A 24,633-nucleotide genomic window follows, 5' to 3' on the forward strand; every position below is an offset into this window, starting at 1 on the left:
AATATGGAGTCTTTTACTCATGTGATTTAATCTGCCAGGATTTTAATCATGTCATTCTCTTCACTTAGAATATCTTTAATTTCTTTTTCAACTTCCTGCCTTATGAATTTTTCACATATGTGTAAATAAAGACTTTGTCCTTGCCTAAAGAGAGGTCTGGCCTTTATCCTCAGCTTCTGGGTAATCTCTAAGCCTTTGGAATATTGGGTCTGATAGGGGTGTTTTTGTTTGACTGGGAGCCTTGGGTTGCCTGAGATTCTAACAATGTGATTTAGGGTGGGGTTTTGGGCCACACCAATGATGTGATTTAGAGGAGATTCTGGGTTACCTGGCATCAGCCCATTTCTTGAGGAGACTGGAGATCAGACACAGGGACAGTGATGGAGACTTGATAAAATCTCAAGAAGCCTGGGTAAACTTCTCTTTCTAACAAAATTCCATGAAAATTGTCATGTATTAATGCCAAAAAAGTAACAATGTCCCAAGTCCACAGGGAAATGACAACTAAAACTCTCCATATGATACATTTTCGGAGTTTGTCCTGATTTATTCCCTTAACTGATTTTAATATGCACCCTATAAGTTTTAAAAACCATGAATATAACAGTTCTGTGAGTCTTCCTAGTGAATTATCAAACCTAAGGGTGGTCTTGGAGACCCATGGACTTGGAATTGGTGTCAGAAGGATGATCTTGTGTGCATTGCTTCTTTAACATTTCAGTAGCTCTAACCTTCACAACATGGTAGAATTGTCCCTGTTGTCTGAGGCCTAGTTTAAACTTTTCCTTCTTTGGTAGAGGTTTCCAATATTCATCCATATCTATTTCTCTTGCCTTTCAGAACTTACAGGACTTTTGTAGTTTCCTGTTCCCTTGAAGTTGGTTGAGGCCATGTGATCAGTTCTGGTCCTTTCGGCTATGACTGGAAGTAGGGATAGAGAATTAAGTGTAAATGGGAAACACTCTAGGCCTCTTTCTCCAGCTGTAGTGATTAGGGAAGTATGTGTTAAGATGGAGGTGTGACAAGGTAGAAGCAGCCCAGACTGTATACTATCATACGGCAGATAGCTGATTTGGAGAATTACCTAGACTTATAGAAAGATTTGCATGGGAAAGAAATAAACTCCTGTATGTTAACCCATTGAGATTTTAGGAATATATGTTTCTTCAGCATAACCAAATTTATCCTGACTGATTACAAAGATGTCCTCAATCAGAATTAACCATTCCATTCTCTGAATGCCTCCAGACCCCCATCCATCTCTGTTATGACCCATGCTTATATGTTGCCACCAAATTCTGAGTGACTGTGGAGAGACTTTAGTCATCTTGGTATCTCTAATGTACCTACTATACTATACCTAGTATACTGGCCCAGACTGCATTATCAGGATACGTGGATTGAATCTGATTCAGGGTTTACAGATTCTGGATTGATAGGTTTGTGGAGAAGCATGTTTGCTGTGAAGATGAACATAGCCTTGTCTAGGAAGCTACCTTAAATGACCTATTGGTGAGCTAACTAGAAATAATAGAGGGTTCTAAAGAACACAGGGCTACTGCCTTCCCATGTACATTCCTTCTCTCCCTCTCTTTCTCAACTATATAAGAAAATAGTGTCCCCGTGACATGTCTGGAGAAGGAGGTCACAGCCCAAGACAGAAATAGGAGAGATTATACTGGAATAGTGTGCTTCCAGGGGACATGAATCTTACCACCAAACATTCCTCCTCAACTCTTTTACAAACCCAGTTTATCTAATCTACCTATGGCCAGGCTTAACTATAGTCTTGCAGGTGGTGGGACTTGGGGTAATACTAAGAAGTTTCATTTTGCTACCTTGGGCCTGGGCAAACAAGATCTACCTCATCAGTCCCTTATCTTAGGACAGAAGCTTCTGGGAGCTGGTAGTGAGTAGTTCAGCATGAATAAGGAAATCCAAAAGGAGCCAAAAGCTAAGTGGGCCAAGCAGCACGGTGATGGCCTCAGTAACTAAAGTACTGAAGTAAGCTGAAGCCTTGGTCCTTATCCCACTTGCTCTTGGTACTAGAGACAAAAACCTATGGCTGCATTCACATGTTGGAGGTCTGTATTAGAAAACCTAAGAGGGCTCTCAAGGAGAGTGCAGGGGTGAAATTCATTTGTATCAGATCATTTCATATTTTTGATTCCAGGCTTTCCCAACACACGCAGCTTCAGAAATACTCTGAGAGTAAGTAGCTCTAAGATCAGTTTGAAGGGGGATGAGTTTTGCATGATGAATACTCACAAGCTGGGGAACCTTGACTAGTCACTTTAAATGAACCTCTGGCTTCTACTGTGTTAAATGCAGTTAATATCCTCATTGCCAAATGGTTGTCAAGGGGATTACACAAGACCCTATACATTGAAAGGTCATTGAAAATAGGAGCAACTGTTGTATATAAACAATGCATTAGCATCCTACATCAGACCTGGTGGGAAGCTTCCCAGGATATAGATATGTCAGGGGGACTTATTCTAGGAAGAGGCCTTTCCTGGAAACTGGGAAGAGTCTCCTTTCTCTGTTTTAGTTCTGGCCATCTGTGAACACCACAGATATCTCTCTCCACCCCTGAGCTTCCCAGAAGATCCTGGGGAAAAGTAGAATAATAAACCATCATCCTTGGTACAATGATCTGGGGATTGGCTAAGGCCCTCCCCTTTGAAAGTCTCCTAAAAATGATACTTAATTTTTTTTTAATCTTTCTAGTTACTTTTTTTTAAATTTATTTTTTATTTATTTTCGGCATAACAGTATTCATTATTTTTTCACCACACCCAGTGCTCCATGCAATCCGTGCCCTCTATAATACCCACCACCTGGTACCCCAACCTGCCATCTACTACCCCTTCTGTCCTCAGTCAAGGGGAGAAATTTAGTACTTAGAAAAGGCAAATTGGAAACTTAATTAGGTAAGTGGCACTTTCATCAATGAATATGGTGGCACTCGCAACACTGAATAGGGTGTTTTTTTTTTTTTTAAACAAAACTGAGGGCAGCAATTAGGTAAATGTTCTTAGTAAATAAGCTTGTATTAGAGCCATTATTTATGGTAGTAAAGAATATGAATGATCATGTGGGCTATATGGAGCTTCCAGAAATAATTCTTCTGGTGATGAGAAAGGCTTGATTTTAGGTAGATTAGGAGAGAATCAGCTGCATCCCATAATGTAAGACCTCCCCAGGATTTACCTCCCCAATCTCCATTCTAGGACCCTCAGAAGGTAGTCAGGGAATATTCATACCAGAGGCAGTCCTCTTGCTCTGCAGGACATAATTGAAATTCACCTTTGGAAGCTGATGAAGCTGAGAACTGGCAAGATGGAAAATGGATGTCTGAGAACTGAGTGTTCTGAATTTGCTGAAAAAAGATTACAGACCCCATGGAAAAGAGAAAAAGTGGGGACAGTAGAAAAAGAGGTTAAATTGTGAGAGAGCCAAGAAACAGGGAAAGTGCAAAATTTATTGAGGGAGATGTTTTAATAATTACATTCTCCAAATTCAGGATTAGGGACATCCCTTTGTCCTAATAGACAGGGCTCACACCCTAACCCAGAGGCACAATATCTGCTCTTCCTCCTAACTCTGTAGCTTAGAACAATTACCTGGTCCCTTTCAGTACACAAGCATTTTATTAGAGTTAGTGTTTAGTCACTCTGGAGACAGGCAGGTGAGGCAGTGTCAGAACAAACCCACTATTGTATCTCTGATGGGCAGGATAAGACACTACATGTGAGCCTTGCAGGCAGCAAGGAGCACTGACTTGCAGACAACACTATGATGAATACAACAGTAAGATCACTACACTCACTTTGGGGGGGTGGATAAGGAATGTTTCTACCTCTAAGAAGACAGAACCACGATATGATATGGCTTCTGGCTAGATTCAAAAAGCAGCTTTTAAGCTCCCATGAGTGCCCAGGGCAGGTACTGGATTTGTAGCTGCAAGGAAAAGGAATGGGGTCAGGAATGGGCTCTCAAGTCTTATCAAAGGGACAGGTGACATGAAGAAATGTCCCATGTATAAAGACCCTCTAAGTGTCCCTGATTACAGGATCAAATTTGTCTTCCAGAAAGGACATGGAAGGTCACAGGAAGCCCATGAGATGCCTGCCAACAGAACAGCAGGGCTGGCAGGCCAAGAGTAGGTTGGGATAAGCTTTTCCCCATCAGGAAAATTCCCTTTATTTTGCAATTAGTGAAATGCACACACACAGGAAAGAAGACTCTGCCTAGAAGTGTCTTTTTACTTCTTTTATTGAACTCCATAAATATTTTCATAAGGCTTTGTGTCATTACAACATCATGGTTTTGTTGTTAAACATTTTTTTAAACACACAACTTTGACACTTGTTTGACAGGGTCAAACAATCAGAAGAAACGAAATAATAACTGGCAAATGCAGAGCAGCAGGGGTAATCAAAATCACTGTTACCCATCCATCCACCCCAGCCCACCCCAGCCCCAAAGCACTAAAAGATCACTATTCGGCTTCACACTAGAATTTTTAGAACTCTCTTGCTGTCCTTGGTAAATCCATTAGAGTTATACACATAGAGAGAAGAGGAAAGAGGGAGAGAGAAAGAGGAGTTAGATTTCTGTGTTAGGACCATCCTACATCAGGGCCCATAAAACACACTAGCAAAGCCTTTTGGAGAGCAAATCCAGACCTCATTGAGTTGCGAAAAGGGGAGCTTGGGGGCCATGCACACATAGAGGAAACTACAGAGTTCTTGGGGGATAGCACTGCTGTGGGAACACAGAATAGACCTGGACCCTGATTCCAGATAACAGGGCTCCCCTTGGGGCTGTTAGACACTGGTCTGCTTTGTTGCCATAGGCTGGGGGAACACTCCAACCAATGGTAAACTGATTTCTGGTTGTTTTCACAAGTTATTGGCATCTGGTGAGGCCAGCGGTTTGGGTAGATGAGAGGTGGATGGCAAGAGGTAATATTCCTGATCCTGGAGCTTTGGACACAGGTTCAGGGGAAAAGGGTATGGAGGGAGGGCAAGGGTACTTGGTTAAGAGATGTTGTAGGCCCAGGGACTTGATTAAGCATTCCCTCTTGGTTTGCTCCTAGCCCCTGGAGAAACATATCAAGGTTAAGCCTAGTGGAGAAGAATGGAAAGTAGGAAAAGAATGTATACTTAAGGGAGGCCTACACAGCCACTGAAATAATGCTCTTTGCCAGGGAAGCCATTGTAGCTTAGGCACTGGATACCAGGTTCCTTGCCAAGGCAGGACTTCAGTAGCTGGATCATTTGCTGAGCAGTTGTGGCCAGTCCCGAGCCCCAGCCCTCTGCCCAGCTCAGGCTTACCCTTGGCTTAACCCACAAGTCCAATTTGAATGTGGCAGAATGAAAGCAAACAGCTTGTAATTTGATTCCCACAGAGGAATAATTCCCAGGCTAAGCAGGGCCTGGTCTGTGTCAGGAGGCATAGAGCAGCAATCAGTTCAGCCGTACTTAGGGCCTCATGCAGCCATGGCTGCTGCTTAGTAAGCTGAGGTCCTTTCATGATGAAGTTTTCTCCTAGGATCCAGAGCAAACTCACAATTTCTAGATTCCTCATTATAGTGGTTCTCCATAGCAGGGCCCATTCTCATTCCTTTGTACTCCATCCTCTTTGCTGTTCAAGGTCTGTCAACCTGAAGGACTATGTGAGGAGGAGGAATAGGTATTCCTGCACCCAATAGGGAGCCTGCCTCTTAGTGGGAGAAGTTAATTTTGTCTAAGTATTAAAGTCTGCCAAAAATCAGCCTGAGGGTAATATCTCTACCTCAGATATTTTCTCCATAGAGAAGTCTCCCTGAGCTCCACACTTACTTGTTTCCAATGTCCTGGGATGGGTCAATGTTGGAAATAGGGCCTTCTTAGAATGAGACTAATTCTTTATGCTAATAGCAGCAATTTTCCTGTGCCAGGAGAACAGGAAAAAGATGGACAACAGGGAGAGGAGAAGGAAGGAATCATGAAAGACTGTTCATGCGATCTGTTAACAATGGGGGAAGTCTCACATAACTTGAGTGGTAGGAGCTGCAGTTACATATTTTGGGCTAGGGCTGCCTCTTTCCATGACCATTCCTGTTCTTTCCTTTAAGAGGTTATGGTCAGCCTTGGATCCTGTCCAGGTCAATAATTTGAAGGCAGCTGATGATCTTGGTCAGATGGGCTCTGTCTTGACCCTTCATAGGCTCCCATAAATGCTGTCTGTAATCTGAAAATGGAAGCAGGGATGACCAGGCCCCTGAAATTATTCCAGTGGGGAATCCCAACTTTAAGCTTACTTGGTACTAGAGGCGGTTGAATTCCTCCCCCAGGGCAGCAGAATCTCAGTCCCTTTGCTTCAAGTTCAGATCTTTTAGGTTAGGGGAGGGAGAGGCCTAAAAGGAACACCATAACCAAAGCAGCTTGAAGAAGAGAATAACTGGCTCAAGCTAAACCCCAGATGCAAAATTGCTCATGACCCAGCAGTGCTATTACATGGGATCCCCCAGTTCTAGGAGAAGAGCCCAAATGCAGAATGTTCCTTGAACAGAAGTCCTCTCCAGAATTACTATACTGACTCTCCCTTGATTCTGTTTGGTTTTGATCCCTCTACGACATCTAAAACACAGTGAAAGCAATAGAAATATCGAGCAGTTATGTCACAGGGCACAACAGAGCATGTCTAGACTGGCATGACTGAGGACAGAAGATGCAGGGAAAAAGCTGTCTGGAGCAACTGCAGAGCTGTAGAAACATTCACAGATGGTCAGCTGAGGGAGATGAGAAAGGTGAATCTTGCCTTTACCCATTGAAAAGTAAAAGGGAAAAAAAATTACACACTCCCAAACTCTATCACATCAAAGTAAATTCAAAAGTTATCAGCATCAGTATCATCAGGAAAGAAAAAACAATACAAACACATCTATGGTAATAATGACAAGTTAATGAATCACTCACAGGGGAGCAAAGAGTTTATCTCAATTAGAAAAGGAACACACAGAAATGTAAATTTCTGAAAATAAAGGGGAGGGAGACAGGGTAAAAACAGAAAACTTCTAAGAAGGGATCACATATTTAGAAGTCATTGGTACCTCTTCCTATCAACTATAGATTTCACTTCCCCAAAACAACAGAAAACTTTTTTTTTGGTCCTTCTGTGTGTGTGTGTGTGTGTGTGTGTGTGTGTGTACTCAAGGGTCTCTGTGTGTGTATATGTGTCTCTCTATATATAAATATATATATCTGTATATATATTTATATATATATAAATTTCAACAGTGCTTCTCCAAAAAAATGTCCATCTATAAATATAATTATATTTACTTTATTTTAAAATTATCTGCCTCCCTGTAGTTATTTTTTGAAGGGGGTTAACCTGCTGAAGTTTTGCCAGAATGGTGACTGGCTGCGCTTGGGTTCGGTGAACTCAAAGACCTGTGACTGAGCGATGCCATCGGGGACCAGGTACTGGCCCTGGTTTAACGGGTCCTGCGGTGGTGGGTAGGAAGGAGGAACTGAGCGGGCAGAGTTGACACCTAGAGTAGATGGGAGAGCAAAGGGAAAGAGTATAAGTTAAGTAGCAAGGAGCTTCTCAAATTACCCAGTGACCACTTTGAACAGACAGTTAAAGGCGGCCTATATTAGAAAGTGTGAACAGGAACTGAAAATCATCCAAAGGAAGAAATGCATTCCTTAACAGACTTTGGAACAACACACACTTTCTTTCCTGTTTACTCAGGTATCACTGAGAATCTTGTGGTGTTGTCACCAGTAGTTTTACAGATGAGGATACTGAGACCTGGGGTGAAATGTCATACCCAAGGTCATAAAGCAAAGGATAGAATCCATATTCTTTGATTTCTCAGTTCAGAGGTCTTTCTTTTTTTAAGATTTATTTATTTATTTGAGAGAGAGAGAAAGCTAGAGTAGGGGCAAGGGGAAGGGCAGAAGGAAAGGGAGAGGAGAAACAAGCAGACTCCAAGCAGGGCAGGGAGTCCAATGCAGGTTTCAATCCCATGGCCATGAGATCATGACCTGAGCCAAAACCAAGAGTTGGATGCTCAACTGACTGCACCACCCAGGCTCCCCAAGAGCTCTTTTCAAGACACCATGATCCATTATGCCAGACTTGGTCCTGCAAATCACCCAACAATTTCCATTTAATTTCAAAGGAATTTGGTTTTCTCCCCCCTCAACTATCCCTGTGTCAAAAGAGCCTGATTTCAAAGCATGTCTTTGGTTGGAAAATGGGTTTCTAAAAGCTAAGGTAAAAGTGGTCCAGTATTCTACACCAGGGTATAGTGATGGAGCCATATTTAATATGAAAGTAGCATTGGTAAATGAGGGAGAAAGCAAAGAAGACATGATTCATGGAACACAGGTAAGACTTGGAATAGATCTGTGACCTTTCAAAGGGAAAAATTCAAAAACTGCAACTTTCATATAAGTTTTTACAAACTTCAAAATTCACATGAATAGGGGATTCCAGGGTGTGTGTGTGTTGGGAGGGGTAAATCTAAAGTTCAATCCTAACGTATATTCAGAACATAATAGCATACCGCATAGGATTCAGAATGCAACAAATACCTCTCTGTTCCTCCCAAATAGCTACCTCATCTGCTAACCAATGTGTGAAATTTCAACATTCCAACTTCTTTGTTTGCCTTTGTTTGATAACTTGATCTCATTACCTTAGAAGTAGTATCATACTAAGCCATAGTCAGCCACTGGCACTTCAATAGGAACCAATGAGTTATTTTCTAAAAGCCAGTATTATTTTGCTATGCTTGGGTTATTTTGTTTTCCAGATTTATTGAGATATAATTGATACATAAAATTCTGTAAGTTTCAGGTGTGCAATGTGCAATATCTATCTATCTATTATCTATCTATCTATCTATACATTACAAGATGATTACTACAATAAGGTTAGTTAGTATATCCATCATTTGACAAAATTACCTTTATTTGTGTTGAGCATTTAAGAACTATGCTCTTAGCAATTCCCAAGTTAAAATATTAACTATATTTACCACATGCTATATATTATACCCCCAGAATTCTTCATCTTATAATTAAAGTTTGTGCCCTTTGACCAACAACTTGATTCTACCCCATCTTCAGCCCCTGGAAACCACCAATCTACTTTCTATTTCTATAACTTTGTTTTTAGATTCCAATATAGGTGATATCATATAGTATTTATATTTTTCATTGTTTGTGCTTTTGGTGCCATATGCAAAAACTTGTTACTAAAACCATGTCAGGGAGTATTTTCCCTATATTTTCTTCTAGTATTTTTAATGGGGTTCAGCCTTACACTTAAGTCTTTAATTCATTTTGAGTTAATTTTTCTGAGCAGTCTATACAGATAGAGGTCTAATACATTCCTTTGCACATGAACATCCAATTTTCCCCAATACCATTTATAAAAGTCTACCCTTCCCCGCTGAGTATTCCTGGCCTCCTGATAAATATTAGCTGACTATGGGTTCATGGTTCATACTTGGGATCTTGATCCTCTCCCATTAATCTATATGTCAGGTTTTATGCCAGCACCACATTGTTTTGATTACTATAACGTTGGAATGAAGTTTGAAATCAGAAAGCATGACACCACCAGTTTTGTTCATTCTCAGGATTGCTTTGGTTATTTGGGGTCTTTTTTAGTTCCATATGAATTTTATAATTTATCTACTTCTGTGAAAAATACCGTGGAATTTGAGATAGGGATTACAATAAATCTACAGATGACCTTGGGTAGTAAGGGCATTTTCACAATATTAATTCTTAAAATCCATGAATATGAAATATCATTCCATTTATTTGTGTTTTCTTCAATTTCTTTTATACATATGAAATAGTTTATAGTATACGGATTTTTAACCTCCTAGGTTAAATGTATTCCTAAGTACTTTATCCTATTTTGTGTTATAGCAAATGGGATTGTTACATTAATTTATCTTTTCAATGTTCATTTTTACTGAAACACATATGATTCTTGTACTTGTATTTTGCATCCTGAAACATTATTGACTTCCATTATTATTCTAGTATTCTTTTTTTTTTCCAGATTGGCTTTTTAAAAAATATTATTTCTTAAAAGAGTCTTTATATTTTTCTTACATAAAATCATGTTATCTGTCAACAGAGACAATTTTACTTCTTCCTCTCTGACTTTCGTGCGCTTTTCTTGCCTGATTGCTCTGGGTAGGACTTCCAACAGTATGTTGAATAGAAGTGGTGAGAGTTGGCATCCTTGTCTTGTTCCTGATATTAGAGGAAAAGCATTCAACCATTTACCATTGAGCATGATTGTTAATAGTGGCAAGCTTGTTACATAAGGCATTTATTATGTTGAAGTATATTCCTTGTATATAAATTTTATTGAGTTTTTAATCATGAAAATATGTTGATGTGATTTCACTTATATGTGGAATATAAGGAATAATGCAGAGGACCATAGGGCTAGGGAGGGAAAACTGAATGGGAATAAATCAGAGAAGGAGACAAACCATGAGAGACTCTTGACTCTTGGAAATAAACTGAGTGTTGCAGAAGGGGAGTGGGCGGGAGGATGCAGTAACAGGGTGATGGGCATTAAGGAGAGCATATGATGTGATGAGCACTCAATGTCATACACAACTAATGAATCATTGAATACTACATCAAAAACTAATGATGTTCTATATGTTGGCAAACTGAACTTAATAAAAAAAGAAAATATGTTGAATTTTTTCAGATGCTTTTATTGCATCTGTATAGATGTGATTTTATCTTATATTCTGTTAATGTGGTGTATCACATTTTTTGACTTGCATATATTGAATGATCCCTGCTTCCTAGAGATGAATCCCACTAGATATTGGTGTATGAACCTTTTAGTGTGCTGTTGAACTTGGTTTGCTAGTATTTTGTTGAGAATTTTTTGCATCTATATTTATCAGAAATATTGGCTTGTATTGTTTTTATATAACATTCATGTCAATGTAACCACAACCTCATAAAATCAGCTTGGAAGTATTCCTTTCAAGTTTTTGGAAGAGTTTCAGAAGGACTGGTGTTAAATTCTTCTTTAAATGTTTTATGGAATTCACCAGAGAAACCATCTGGTCCTAGGTTTTTCTTTTTGGGAGGATTTTGATTACTAATTCAAACTACTTAGTCATTATTGGTTGCTCAGATTTTGTATATCTTTTTTTTCTGTCAGTTTTATTGAGCTAAAATAGACATATTACCTTGTATATGATTAAGGTGTACAACATAATGATTTGATGCTTGATATGTTTGATACTGAAAAATGATAACCATGTTAAAGTTACTTCACATCTATCACCTCACATAGTTACAAATTTTTTCTTTGGATAAGAACTTTTAAGATCTATTCTCTTAGAAACTTTCAAATTTTCAATACAGTATTATTAACTTTAGTGACAGTGCTATATAGAACTTAATTGTTTTGTATCCTTTGACTACCTTTACTCATATCCCCTACCACACACCCCCTTTGACTACATTTACACATATTTCCCACTGCATACCCCCTACATCTGGCAACCACCAATCTGTTCTGTTTCTATGAGTTTGAATTTTCTTACGTCCCACATATAAATGAGATCATAGAGTATTTGTGTTTCTCTGAATTATTTCACTTAGAATAATATCCTCCAGGTTCATTCATGATGTGGCAAAAGGCAGAATTTCTTCCTTTTATGATGAATAATATTCCGTGTGTGTGTGTGTGTGTGTGTGTGTGTGTACTTTATTCACATTTATTTTATCTATTTGTTTGCCCCATTTAGGTTGTTTCCATGTCTTGGCTATTGTGAATCATACTGCAATGAACATAGGGAGCAGATTTTTTTTTGATACAGTGATTTTATTTCCTTTAGATATATACCCCAAACTGGAATCACTGGATCATATAGTAGTTCTATTTTTTTTTTTATTTTTTGATGAATTCCCATACTGTTTTCCATACTGGCTGTACTAACTTACATTCCTACAGTATACAAGGGTTCCTTTCTCTCCATATCCTTGTTAATACTTATTGTTTGTCTTTTTTTTAACATCTTAATTTTATTTTATTTTTTCAGTGTTCCAAGATTCATTGTTTATGTACCACATCCAGTGCTCCATGCAAGATGCGTCCTCCTTAATACCCATCACTGGACCAAACCATCCCCCCACTCCCTCCCTGCTAAAACCATCAGTTTGTTTCTCAGAGTCCACAGTCTTCATTATTCATCTCCCCTTCTGATCCCCCCTTCATTTTTCCCTTCCTTCACCCAATATCCTCCACGCCATTCCTTGTGTTCCACAAGTTAATGAAACCATATGATAATTGGCTTTCTCTGCTTGACTTATTTCATTCAGCATCATCTCCTCCAGTCCTGCCCATGTTGATACAAAAGTTTGGTTTTCATCCTTTCTGATGGCTGTGTAATATTCCATTGTATGTAAGGACCATATCTTTATCCATTCGTCTCTTGGAGGGCTTCTTGGCTCTTTCCAGTTTGGTGACTGTGGCCATTGCTGCTATGAACATTGGGGTACATATGGCCCTTCTTTTCACTACATCTGTATCCTTGAGGTAAATACCCAGTAGTGCAATTGCAGGGTCATAATGTAGCTCTATTTTTAATTTTTTTGAGGAATCTCCACACTGTTTTCCAAAGTGGCTGCAACAACATGCATTCCCACCTACAGTGTAAGAGGTTCCCCTTTCTCCACATCCTCTCCAACACTTGTTTCCTGCCTTGTTAATTTTGACTATTCTAATTGGTATTGCTTGTCTTTTGATAGCCATTCTAATATGTGTGAAGAGATATCTCAATGTGCTTATTTAAATTTCCTGAAGATTAATGTAATGTTGTGTACCTTTTCATGTACTTAGTGGACATTTGAATATTTTCTTTGGAAAAGTATCTATTCAGGTCCTTTGCCTCTTTAAATTAAGTTATTCATGGGTTTTTTGCTATTGAGTAGTATAGGTCCCTTTAATATTTTAGATATTAACCCCTTATCACATATGTAGATTGCAAATATTTTTCCCATTCTGGAGGTTGCTCTTTTATTTTGTTCATTTTTGTTGTGCTGAACCTTTAAATGTCATGTGATCTCACTTGATTTTCTTTTGTTACTTGTGCTTTATGTGTCATGTCCAATAATTCATTGTCAAAACCAATGTCAAGAAGATTTTTCTCCCATGTTATTTTATATTCATTTGAGTGGTATAACATAGGGGTCTAGTTCATCCTTTTGTATCTGAGTATCTAATTTCCCTAGAGCCACTTATTGAAGAGACTGTCCTTTTTTGACTATTCTTGCCTCCCTTGTCAATTTTTACTTGATTGTATATGCATGGGTTTATTTCTGGGATCTAAATTATTTTCTATTGGTCTGCATATCTGTATTTTTCCCAGTACTAAACTGTTCGATAATCATAGTTTTGCAATACAGCTTTTTTTAAAAAAGGTTTTATTTATTTACTTGTCAGAGAGAGAGCAGGAGATCACAAGCAGGGGGAGCTGCAAAGGGAGAGGAAGAAGCAAATTCCTCACTGAGCAGGGAGTCAGATGTGGGGCTCAGTCCCAGGACCCTGAGATCATGATATGAGCAGAAAGCAGACGCTTAACTGACTGAGCCACCCAAGCACCCCTGTAATATAGCGTGAAGTCAGAAAGTGTGATGGTTCCAGCTTTGTTCTTCCTCAAGATTGTTTTGGCTATTCAGGGTCTTTTATGGTTGCATACAAATTTTAGAATTTTTTTTTTAATTCTATAAAAAATGTCATTTGAATCTTGATAGGAAATGCACAGAACCTATAGATGGTTTGGGGGTGTGCAGACTTTTTAACAATATTAATTCTTGCAATCTAGAGGCATAGGATATTTTCCATTTTTTTCATAAATGTGTTAGAGTTTTCAGTGAACACATCTTTCACTTCCTTGGCTAGATTTATTCCTAAGTATCTTATCATTTTTGATACTATTATAGATGGATTGTTTTATTTTGTTTTTTGAATAATTCATTTTTGGTGTGTAGATACTACTGAGTTTTTTTTTGTTTTGTTTTGTTTTGTTTTTTTTTAAGATTTTTATTTATTTGTTAGAGAGAGAGATACAGAGCACAAGCACAGGCAGACAGAGGGGCAGGCTAGAGGCAGAGGGAGAAGCAGGCTCCCTGCCAAGCAAGGAGCCCGATGTGGGACTCGATCCCAGGACGCTGGGATCATGACCTGAGCCGAAGGCAGCCGCTTAACCAACTGAGCCACCCAGGCGTCCCATACTACTGAGTTTTGTATGTTAGTTTTGCATCCTGAAATCTTACTGAATTCATTGATTAAATCTAACAGGTTTTTTTTTTTTTTTGTAGAGTCTTTAGGATTTTCTACATATAAAATCCTTTTTTGTTCTCCTTCTTCTCCTTCTTCCTTTTTTTCCGTGAGTGCCAACTCCAGTCCTTTAGTAGTCCATGCCACTGCTCCTTAGGTCTGAGCCCCTAAGCCCTGATTTGCTCTCTGGCTTTTCCCACAGAGTTCCCTCCAATTCCTGTCCAGACCTTCTGCCAGCCCTGCTGTTCTCCAGCTCTCTTCTTCCCCAGTGAAGGAGCTATAGTTTAATTATGCTTGAGCACTATACTATTCTGTTCTCCTTGCTATAAAACTTCTGACTAATTTAGCTCTCTTGTGTTAAACTGCCAGATGTGGAATATATTTCCCACCAACCTTGCCCTTTATTTCTTTACCTTCTGAAACCTATATGCGTTCCCTGAGTCTTCAAACTAAAATCAGAGCTATAAATGACACCATGCCAGGCATAATGAAGCTTAATCTCTGTTCAAAACATTTATTCATACTGTATTCTAAATGTTCACTTTTGTGTGCTAAAGATTTTTCCAGTAGCAACAAGTCATTAGACAAATAAGTATCAAGTGCAAATCAAGCTAGACCAGTCAATAGTCCCATTCAAAATGACTGGTTGGAACAGATAAATACAAAGTAGAAAGTGGAAAGGAAGTTCCTTCTAATTAGGAAATAAGGTTTTATATGACCTCTCCATCAATATGTTTTATCTTTCTTTTTATCTTCTATGAATTAAGAAATTAATAAGTATCCAGAAAATGGGGATATAGAGAAAGGGGAACCCTCTTACACTGTTGGTGGGAATGCAAGTTGGTGCAGCCTCTTTGGAGAACAATGTGGAGATTCCTCAAGAAATTAAAAATAGAACTTCCCTATGACCCTGCCATTGCACTCCTGGGTATTTACCCCAAAGATACAGATGTTGTGAAAAGAAGGGCCATCTGTACCCCAATGTTTATAGCAGCCATGGCCACGGTCACCAAACTGTGGAAAGAACCAAGATGCCCTTCAGTGGACAAATGGATAAGGAATATGTGGTCCGTATACTCTATGAAGTATTATGCCTCCATCAGAAAGGATGAATACACAACTTTTGTAAGCAACATGGATGGGACTGGAAGAGATTATGTTGAGTGAAATAAGTCAAGCAGAAAGAGTCAATTATCATATGGTTTCACTTATTTGTGGAGCATAACAAATATCATGGAGGACAAAGGGAGTTAGAGAGGAGAAGGGAGTTGGGGGAAATTGGAAGGGGAGGTAAACCATGAGAGACTATGGACTCTGCAAAACAATCTGAGGGGTTTGAAGCAGCGTGGGGTAGGAGGTTGGGGGAACCAGGTGGTGGGTATTAGAGAGGGCACGGATTGCATGGAGCATTGGATGTGGTGCAAAAAATAATGATTATTGTAATGCTGAAAATAAAAAATTTTAAAAAGATGTAGTATTATGTTGCATAGGACTAGTGAGATAGGGCACAACTGTGTTCTTATATTAGAAAAATAGTTTCCAAACTTTCACCATTAAATATGATGTTGGCTGTGGATTTGCCATGTATTGTCTGTATTATGTTGACATAGCTCCTTCTATACCTAATTTGATGAGAGTTTTTATCATGAAAGTATATGCTTTTTCAGAATCTATTGAGATGATTAAATGATTTTTATCTTCCTATTAATGTGTTGTATTAACATCTTGCACCTCAATAATGAATCCCACTTGATGATGCTGTATGATCATTTTAATGTGCTATTATTCTATTTGGTTAGCTAGTATTTTGCTAAGAAATTTTGCATTAGGAATATTATCCTTTGGGTTTCTTTTCTTATACAGTCCTTATTCGAATTTGGTATTAGTGTAATGCTGGCCTCATAAAATGAGTTTGGGGGTATTCCCTTCTTTTCAATTTTTTTTGAAGAGTTTGAGAAGGATCAACATTCTTTAAATTCTCTGTACAATCCACCAGAGAAACTATCTCTTCTTGGACTTTTCTTTGTTGGAAGGTTTCTGCTTACTAATTCAATCTTTTTTGCTCATTTTTAATATGTTCTTTCTTTGTAATTCAATCTTGATACATTGTATTTTTTTGAAATTATTCATTTCTTCTAGGTCATCAAATTTGTTAGTATGTACTTGTTCACAGAATCACTCTCATGATTCCATTTCTGTGGTATCATATGTAATATCTGATTAATTTCTGATTTTATTTCTCTCCCTCTTTCTTAGTCTAGCTAAAGTTTTGTCAATTTTGTTTATCTTTATGAAAACAAACTCTTGATTTAATTGATCTTTTCTACTGTTTTTCTGGTCTCTACTTCTCCTCTGATCTTTGTTATTTCCTTTTTCCTGCCAACATTGGACTTAAACTTTCTTCTTTTGTTTGTTCCTTGAAGTGTAAATTTACGTTATTTGATTTTTTTCTTTGTGCAAGCACTATGACCATTAGCTTCCCTCCTGGAACTGATTTTGCTACATCCAATAACTTGGTTTTTTGTGTTCTCTTTTACATTTATCTCAAGATTTTTTTTAAATTTCCCTTTTGATTTCTTCTTTAACTCATTGGTTGTTCAGGAGTGTGTTGTTTAATTTCCACATATTTGTGAACTTTCCAGTTTTCCTTCTATTGATTTCTAGTTTCACACCATTGTGGTTGCGTGATACTTGATCTAATTTCAGTCTTCTTAAATTTGTAAGACTTGTTTTGTGACCTAACACATACTATTGTAGAGCATGTTTCAATTGTCTTGAGAAAATAGCTGCTGCTATATGTCTCTTAGGTCCATTTGGTGTAAATATATTTCCAATCCAATGTTTTCTTAATCATTTTTTGTCTAGGTGATCTATCAACTGTTGCTATTATTATACTTTTATTTCTTCCTTCAGATATGTTAGTATTTGCTCAATATATTTAGGTGCTCCATATTGGGTACATATATAGTTACAATTTATATATTCATGTTCTGGGTACATACATATTATATCTTGATGAATCAACCCTTTATCATTGTATAATGACCTTCTTTGTCTCTTGTGATTTTTTTACTTATAGTCTATTTATCTGTTATAAGGATCAGATAAATACCCTTGCTCTATTTTTGGTTTTCACTTGTGTGGAATATCTTTTTCCATCCCTTAACTTTGAGGCTATGTGTATCCTTAAAGATGAACTTAGTCCTTTGTAGGCAGTGTATAGTTTTGTCTGTTTTTTCTTTTATCTATTCAGCCATTCTATGCACATTGATAAGACAATTGAATCCATTTACATGCTGGTGGGGTGGGCAAATGGGCTAAATGGGTGATGGGATTAAAGAAGGCACTTATTGGAATGAGCACTGGGTGTTATATGTAAGTGATGAATCACTAAATTTTACTCTTTTCTAAATTATTTTTATTAACATATAATGTATTCTTTGCCCCAGGGTTATAGGTCTGATTCACCAGGCTTACACATTTCACAGCACTCACCATAGCACATACCCTCCCCAATGTCCATAAACCAACCACCCTAAATTTTACTCTTGAAACCAGTACTACACTACATGCTAACTAACTTGAATTTAAATTTAAAAAAAAAATAAATAAACTAGAGGGGTGCCTGGGTGGCTCAGTGGGTTAAAGCCTCTGCCTTTGGCTCAGGTCATGATCCCAGGGTCCTGGGATTAAGCCCCACATTGGGCTCTCTGCTCAGCAGGGAGTCTGCTTCCCTTCCTCTTCTCTCTCTGCCTACTTGTGATCTCTGTCAAATAAATAAATAAAATCTTAAAAAAAAACTAGAAAAATAATAAAGTAATTATTGATAGGTAAGGACTTACTATTGTCATTGTATTAATTACTTTCTGTTTTGCAATTTTTTTTGTTCTTTTCTTCCTCTCTTCCTATCTTTCTTTATGAATCAATGGTTTTCCTAACTGGTATGATTTGATTAACCTCTTTTGTGTGTGTGTATCTGCTGTTAAGTGCTTGCTTTATTGTTACAATGAGGATTACATAAAACACCTTAGAGTTACAACAGTCCATTTTATGCTGATAACAAACTAACTTTGGATACATAATAAAACTACCATTTTACTCCCCAACCCCACATACTGTGTTTTTGATGCCACAATTTACATCTTTTTATTGTTATTCATTAATCAATTATTGTAGTTACAGTTATTTTTAATCACTTTAATCATTTCATACTTTATCCTTATAAATATAAATATAATTAATTAACACACCTCAATATTAGAGTATATTAATTAGAGTATTCTGAATAAAATACTTTCTTTACCTGTGTGTTTTATGTTCATGTTACTACTCAGGACCCTTTCATTTCACCTGAAAAATTCCTTTCAGCATTTCTTGTAAGATAAGTCTAGTGATAATGAACTCTCTCTCTCTCTCAATATCCAGCTCTCACTCTCTCTCAATCTCTCCTTCTCTCTGGGAAAGTCTTTCTCTCTCTTCATGTCTAAACTTCCCTGGTTATAGTATTCTTGGTTGACAGTTTTCTTTTTTAAGAACTTTGAAAGAACATCCCACTCTCTCCTAGTCTGCTAAGTTCCTGCTGAGAAATCTTTGAGTAGTCTTATGTGGGTTCCCTTGTATATGAGGATTTTTTCTCTTGCTGCTTTTAATCTTTTCTCTTTGTCTTTGATTTTTGACAGTTTTATAGTGTATCTTGAAGAACATTTGGGTTGAAATTGTTTGGAAACCAGTGAACTTCGTGAAGCTGAATATTCAAATACCCAACCAGAATTGGAAATTCCTCAGTTGTTACTTCTTTAAACAAGCTTTCTCCCTCTTTTCTTCTCCTGGGAGTCCAATATTTTATGGAATTCTTCTCTTAATCTTATCCCATAACTCAAATCAGCTTTTTTCACTTTTTAAAATTCTTTTTTCTTTGTTCTACTCTGGACGATTTCAAATGACCTTTGACTCCAGAAATTCTTTCTTCTGCTTGTTTGAATTTGTTGTTGAGGTTCTCTATTGCATTTTTTTTTCCATTTCATTCATTGTATTCTTCAGCTTTATAATTTCTGTTTGGTTCTTATGAATTTTAGTCTCTGTTAATTTTCTTGTTTTGTGTACTGTTTTCCTGAATTTGTTGAATTGTCTCTCTATGCTTTCTTGTAGCACACTGAACTTCCTTTAAAAACTATTTTGAAATGTTTACTGGAAAAAATTGCATATCTCCATATCTTTGGGGGGTCATTTATTTAAAAATGTGTTCCTTTGGTAATATCAAGTTTCCTTAATTTTTCATGTTCCTTGTAGTCTTGGGTTGCTGTCTTTGCATTTGAAAAAGCATTCACTTCCTTTAGTCTTTATTGACTGATCTCTTTTTCTATGCATCTAATCAAGGTTATTTGTGGGTTTGTTTGTTTGTTTGTTTGTTTTTCTCCATGAGTAGTCTGGAACTTTTCTGCTGGACTTCTGAACTTTCACAAAAGCACACTCATCTATGGGTGATTGTCAAAATCAATTTTTTTTTTTTAAGGGGGAAGACAGTAGAAAATTATTCTGCCATTTTGATGATGTCCTCTAACAGGCAATTTTTAAAAGTGGTGAGTGTCAGAAATATGAGTGTACTGGGTGCCAACAAATGATATGAGAATACTAGGGAGAAAGTCTGGGAAGTGTTCATTTTAATTTCTCAATTAAGCTTTTTATTTTGAAAGTATCGCAGGTTTACATGCAGTTGTAAGAAACAATACAGAGATATGCTTTGTAGCCTATGCTCAGTTTCTTCCATGATAACATTTTGCAAAACTGTAGTACAATATTACAACCAGGATATTAACATTGTTACAGGACACAGAGAAGAGATAGGACATTTCTGTATCAGGAAATCACTAGTTACTCTTCCATAACCACACTTCTCTCCTGACCTCTCCACTCCCCCTTAACCATTAGCAATCACTAATCTGTTCCCCATTAGTAAATGACAATGTTTCAAGAATGTTACATAAATGGAGTCATACCATATGAGACTTTTGGGGATTGGCTTTTCTCACTTAGTGTAATTCTTTGGATAGTCACCCAAGTTGCTGCATATAGCAATAGCTGGCTCATTTTTATTCATGAGTAATATTCCATGGCATGGATATTCCATAATTACTCACCCACTGAAAGACATCTGTGATCTTTCCAGATTGGGCTATCATGAACAAAGCTGCTATAAACATTTGTTTAGAGGTGTTTTTTTTTCCTCCAAGATTTTATTTAAATTCAAATTATTTAACATATAGAGGTGTTTTCTGTTTGTTTGTTTGTTTTTTTTTTAAAACAAATATTTTATTTATTTCTTTTTAGAGAGAGAGAGAGAGAGCATGAGTTGGGGGAAGGAGCACAGGGGGAGGGACAGGGAGTGGGAAAAAATCTCAAGCAGACTCTGCACTGAGCACAGAATCTGACATGGGGCTGGATTTCACAACCTGAGATCATGACCTGAGCTAAAACCACCAACTGGATGGTTAACTCACTGAGCTACCCAGGGGCCCCAAATATGCAACACAATATTAACTATAGATAATGCTGTATATTGTATCTCCATGACTTTTTTTTATAACTGGAAATCTGTACTTTTGATTCCCTTTACCCATTTGTTTGTTTTTTGTTTTGTTTTGTTTTATAAAAGTAATTTCTCATTTCTCTGGGACAACTACCCAGGTATACTTTCTGGGTTATATGGTAGTGGTATGTTTTGTGTCTTAATAAACCATCATACTATTTTCCAGAGTGGCTGTACCATTTAGCATTCTCACCAGCAAGGTATAAATGATTGAGCTTCTCTAAAACTTTGCCAGCATTTGGTGTTGTCACTATTTTTTATTTTAGCCCTTTTAAGAGGTATATAGTGGCATCTCATTGTGGTTTTCATTTGCATTTTTCCAATGACTAATAATGTTGAACACCTTTTCATATGCTTAACTATCATCCATATAATCCTCTACAGTAAAATATCCATCTTTTGCCCATTTTCTAATTGGAGTGTGTTTTTTTTAACTGCTGAGTTTTGATAGTTTTTTTATATATTCTAGATAATAGTGTTTTTCTCAGATACATGGTTTGCAAATATTTTTCCTAGCCTATAACTTCTCTTTTCCTCCTCTTCATGTGATCTTTCATAGAGGAAAAATTTCTATTTTGATGAGGTCCATTTTATCAATTTTTCATTTCATGGTTCAAGCTTTTGGTATGAAGTCTAAGAACTTCTTTGCATAGCACTAGATGAAGATTTTCTCCTTAAAAAAAAAAAAAAGTTTTGTAGCTTTAAATTTAAGCCCATTATGTATTTTGAGTTCATTTTTGTAAGGTATGAGTTTAGGTTGAAGTTTATTTTTGATCTATGGCTGAGGCAGCATCTGTTAAAAAGACTACCCTTCCTCCACTAAATTTCTTCTACATCTTTATCAAAAATTACTTGGGTATATTTATATAGGTCTATTTCTGGTTTCTTTGTTCTCTTCCACTAATACAATATGTCTATCCTTCTCCCAATACCACACTGTCTTGGCTATTGTACCCATATAATTTGTGTCAAAATCAGTATAGACTGAGCACCCCAACTTTACTCTTCTTTTTCAAGATTATTTTAGTTGCTTTAGGATGTTCATTCGATTTTTGAGATGGTCCTATAGCCTGTGGAGATGGGATCTTTGCTCATGGCCCTATGTAGCTCCATGATGGCAGACTGAAATGGGTTGATAGACTAGGATTTAGTATTAAAATTCCAATATGTTATACATCAGTCTTAAAACTAAGACAGTATAAAAGGTAAACATAAAATGCCTTCCTTGTAGCTAGGCTTTGTCCTCTTTGCTTATCTTACAGATAGACTTCCTCTCCTCCAGAGGAGTTGATAAGGACCCATGGCATTATGGATGAGGTCAGAAGAGAACACTAGAATAATTTCCTATCCAATTACATCTGCCTTAGAGAAATCTTAACAACAATGTTCCCATCACTTCCAGGAAGCGGTCACTGTAAGGGTTAAAGAAACTGGCTTTTATGGGTATCTGGAAGAATTCCCATCTTGTTCTTCCTATGTATAAAACTATTGAATTCCTAGGTTTGACAATTGTTTCCACATGTGCAGTTACCTTGAGTCTCAAAATATATCAGTCATTATAGTCCTGGACTAGGAGAGTCTTGAAAACTAGAAATAGAAATAAAGAAGGAGATTTGTAGGAATTTTGCAAGGTTTGAAAATAAATGAGTTTGAAAACTTTAGAATCGTTTAAGGTGGAAAGTTGCCCATGTGAACCAATGTTTAGATACTGGAGAGTAAGAGAGAACCTGAAAGGAATAGTCTTGTGACTAGACAGGAAAAGGAACCTGACACAAAAGCTTGGTATGAGTGAGTTGGATTATTTTGCAATTTGTTGTTTTATGGTTGTTCTTGTGCTTTAAGAGTTCATAGTGAAAGCAAACAAACAAACCAAAAAATAAACAACAAACACACACACACACACACACACACACACACACACACACACACACACGCACAAACAGCCAGCCTCAGATAGGCTTGAGGGAATCTGAATTGAGGTAAATGGGTCCCATCCCATCATGAATGTCACTGTGGTGAGGATGGCGGAGGGGATCAGAGTAAGAGAAGCTCAAGGTTTAAGAGCCTCCAGGAAACAGGAAGCTATTAAGACAGTAGCCTCTTTATAGCTTGAGGATTCCCCAACTGACTGGGATTCTGTTCTGCTTATATATATGTCTAAGGAAGGAGCACAGTCTCTCATAGGGCTGCCCTAGTCATCCAGATCATATCTCCACTGACATTAACTCCAGATAGCTTTCTAACACTATTTCTCATGTTTTCATTCCCAGGAGGTTAGGAGTGATTGCCTTTAATTCCCTGTCTGAAGATAATCACATTTTCATGATGAGAGAAAGAGCCAGTGAGTGCCTCCCAAGGGCAAGAAACAATAAACAGTAAAAAGGAAGACATGTCTAGCCAGAGGGGCCCCAGCTAGGTGCACTGTTTAATTGGAGATCAGATATTCACAGGCACACAGCTTCCTTGGTGGAAAGGAGCTTCATTTGGGAATAACTAAGGGTGCTTTATGTGGTCACTGGAATTTCAGGCAACTTGAATCTAATCATTTTGTATGGTGACTCATTCTGAATTAAAGAGACTACTTAGAAAGCAGAGGAAGGAGCTGCGGAAAGTGAGGTCTCATTAAGATCACCTACACGTGGGGAAAATGACAGTGGTGGTCAGTAACAGAAGCAACTGTCAGTAATTGAGGAGAGACAAAAAAGTGAGCTGTTCTTTCCCAGCACAGAGAGCCAGCAGAACCCTGAGATAGTGGGGTAAGAACAGTGGACTTATAATCAAGATGAGTTAAGTTCACAATCACTTCACCCCAAAGATCTTATTTCCTCATCTGAAAATGAGGCTAATAATGCCTTCCTTTTCAGAAGTAGCATAAAGATAAAATTAAAGAACTTACATAAAATGACTGGTACTGAAGAGGCTTCATGAATTACTTTCTTTTGTTCAACTAAGCATTTTAATTATGTCTACTTCATGAAAAATGAGAAAATAAAGCTTCATTTGATAATAAAATTGATTCTTAAGGTATTTAGGTATTTTTTTTTTTTTTTTGAGAGAGAGAGAGAGTGCACGCTAGTGTGGGCCCATGGGGGTAGGGTGGGAAGGAAGGGTCAGAGAGAAAGGGACAGAGTATTTCAAGCAGGCTCCAAATCCGGTATGGAACCCAATGTGGGGCTCTATCTTAAGACCTGAGGATCATGACCTGAGCCAAAATCAAGAGTAAGACACTCAATAGACTGAGCCTCCCAGGTGCCTCTATTTTCCTTTTTTAAAGTACTTTAGTTTATGGTTCAGAGAAAGAGAATGAATATATGAATCTTCTGTCTTGGTTCAGTATGCAGTTCTCCATCCTGATTTGAAACTCCTAATCTTGAAAATGCCCACAAGCAAATGAAAGAAAATCGCATACATATTCCCAATATACTTATTAATAAAATTTATAATTATTATGGACTGTCTCTAAATTGTGAATAAAGTTTAGTTTTTCTCTCTCTTTTACTTATGTAAAAAGGAAAAGAAATAGAAATTCTATTTTTTCCTGTACCCAAATAACTATCTTTGGACCTAACTACCTTACAGTATTTACTCCTAAGACTTATGTCTTTAGGACCATTTGCCACCTCTCATCAGGGACACCTGGAAACCCAAACACTCACCAACACACTAAGTGAACATCAGCCTGGAAACAAACCTACAGATAT

At 37.5% G+C, this 24,633-nt stretch overlaps 1 protein-coding gene across 10 annotated transcripts in view; it reads right to left on the reverse strand.

Moving 5' to 3' along the window:
• Nucleotides 1–7,281: 7,281 nt before the first annotated feature.
• ARHGEF9 (Cdc42 guanine nucleotide exchange factor 9) overlaps nt 7,282–24,633 on the reverse strand; it is a 202,995-nt gene continuing 185,643 nt past the window's right edge. For all 10 annotated transcript variants that reach the window (XM_032330550.1, XM_032330556.1, XM_032330554.1 and 7 more), the window contains one exon: nt 7,282–7,546. In XM_032330550.1, coding sequence (XP_032186441.1) covers nt 7,365–7,546 — 182 coding nt within the window. In that variant the 3' untranslated portion in view covers nt 7,282–7,364. The remainder of the gene's footprint in view (nt 7,547–24,633) is intronic.

Source organism: Mustela erminea, chromosome X (genome assembly GCF_009829155.1).
Source record: "Mustela erminea isolate mMusErm1 chromosome X, mMusErm1.Pri, whole genome shotgun sequence".
NCBI lineage: Eukaryota > Metazoa > Chordata > Mammalia > Carnivora > Mustelidae > Mustela > Mustela erminea.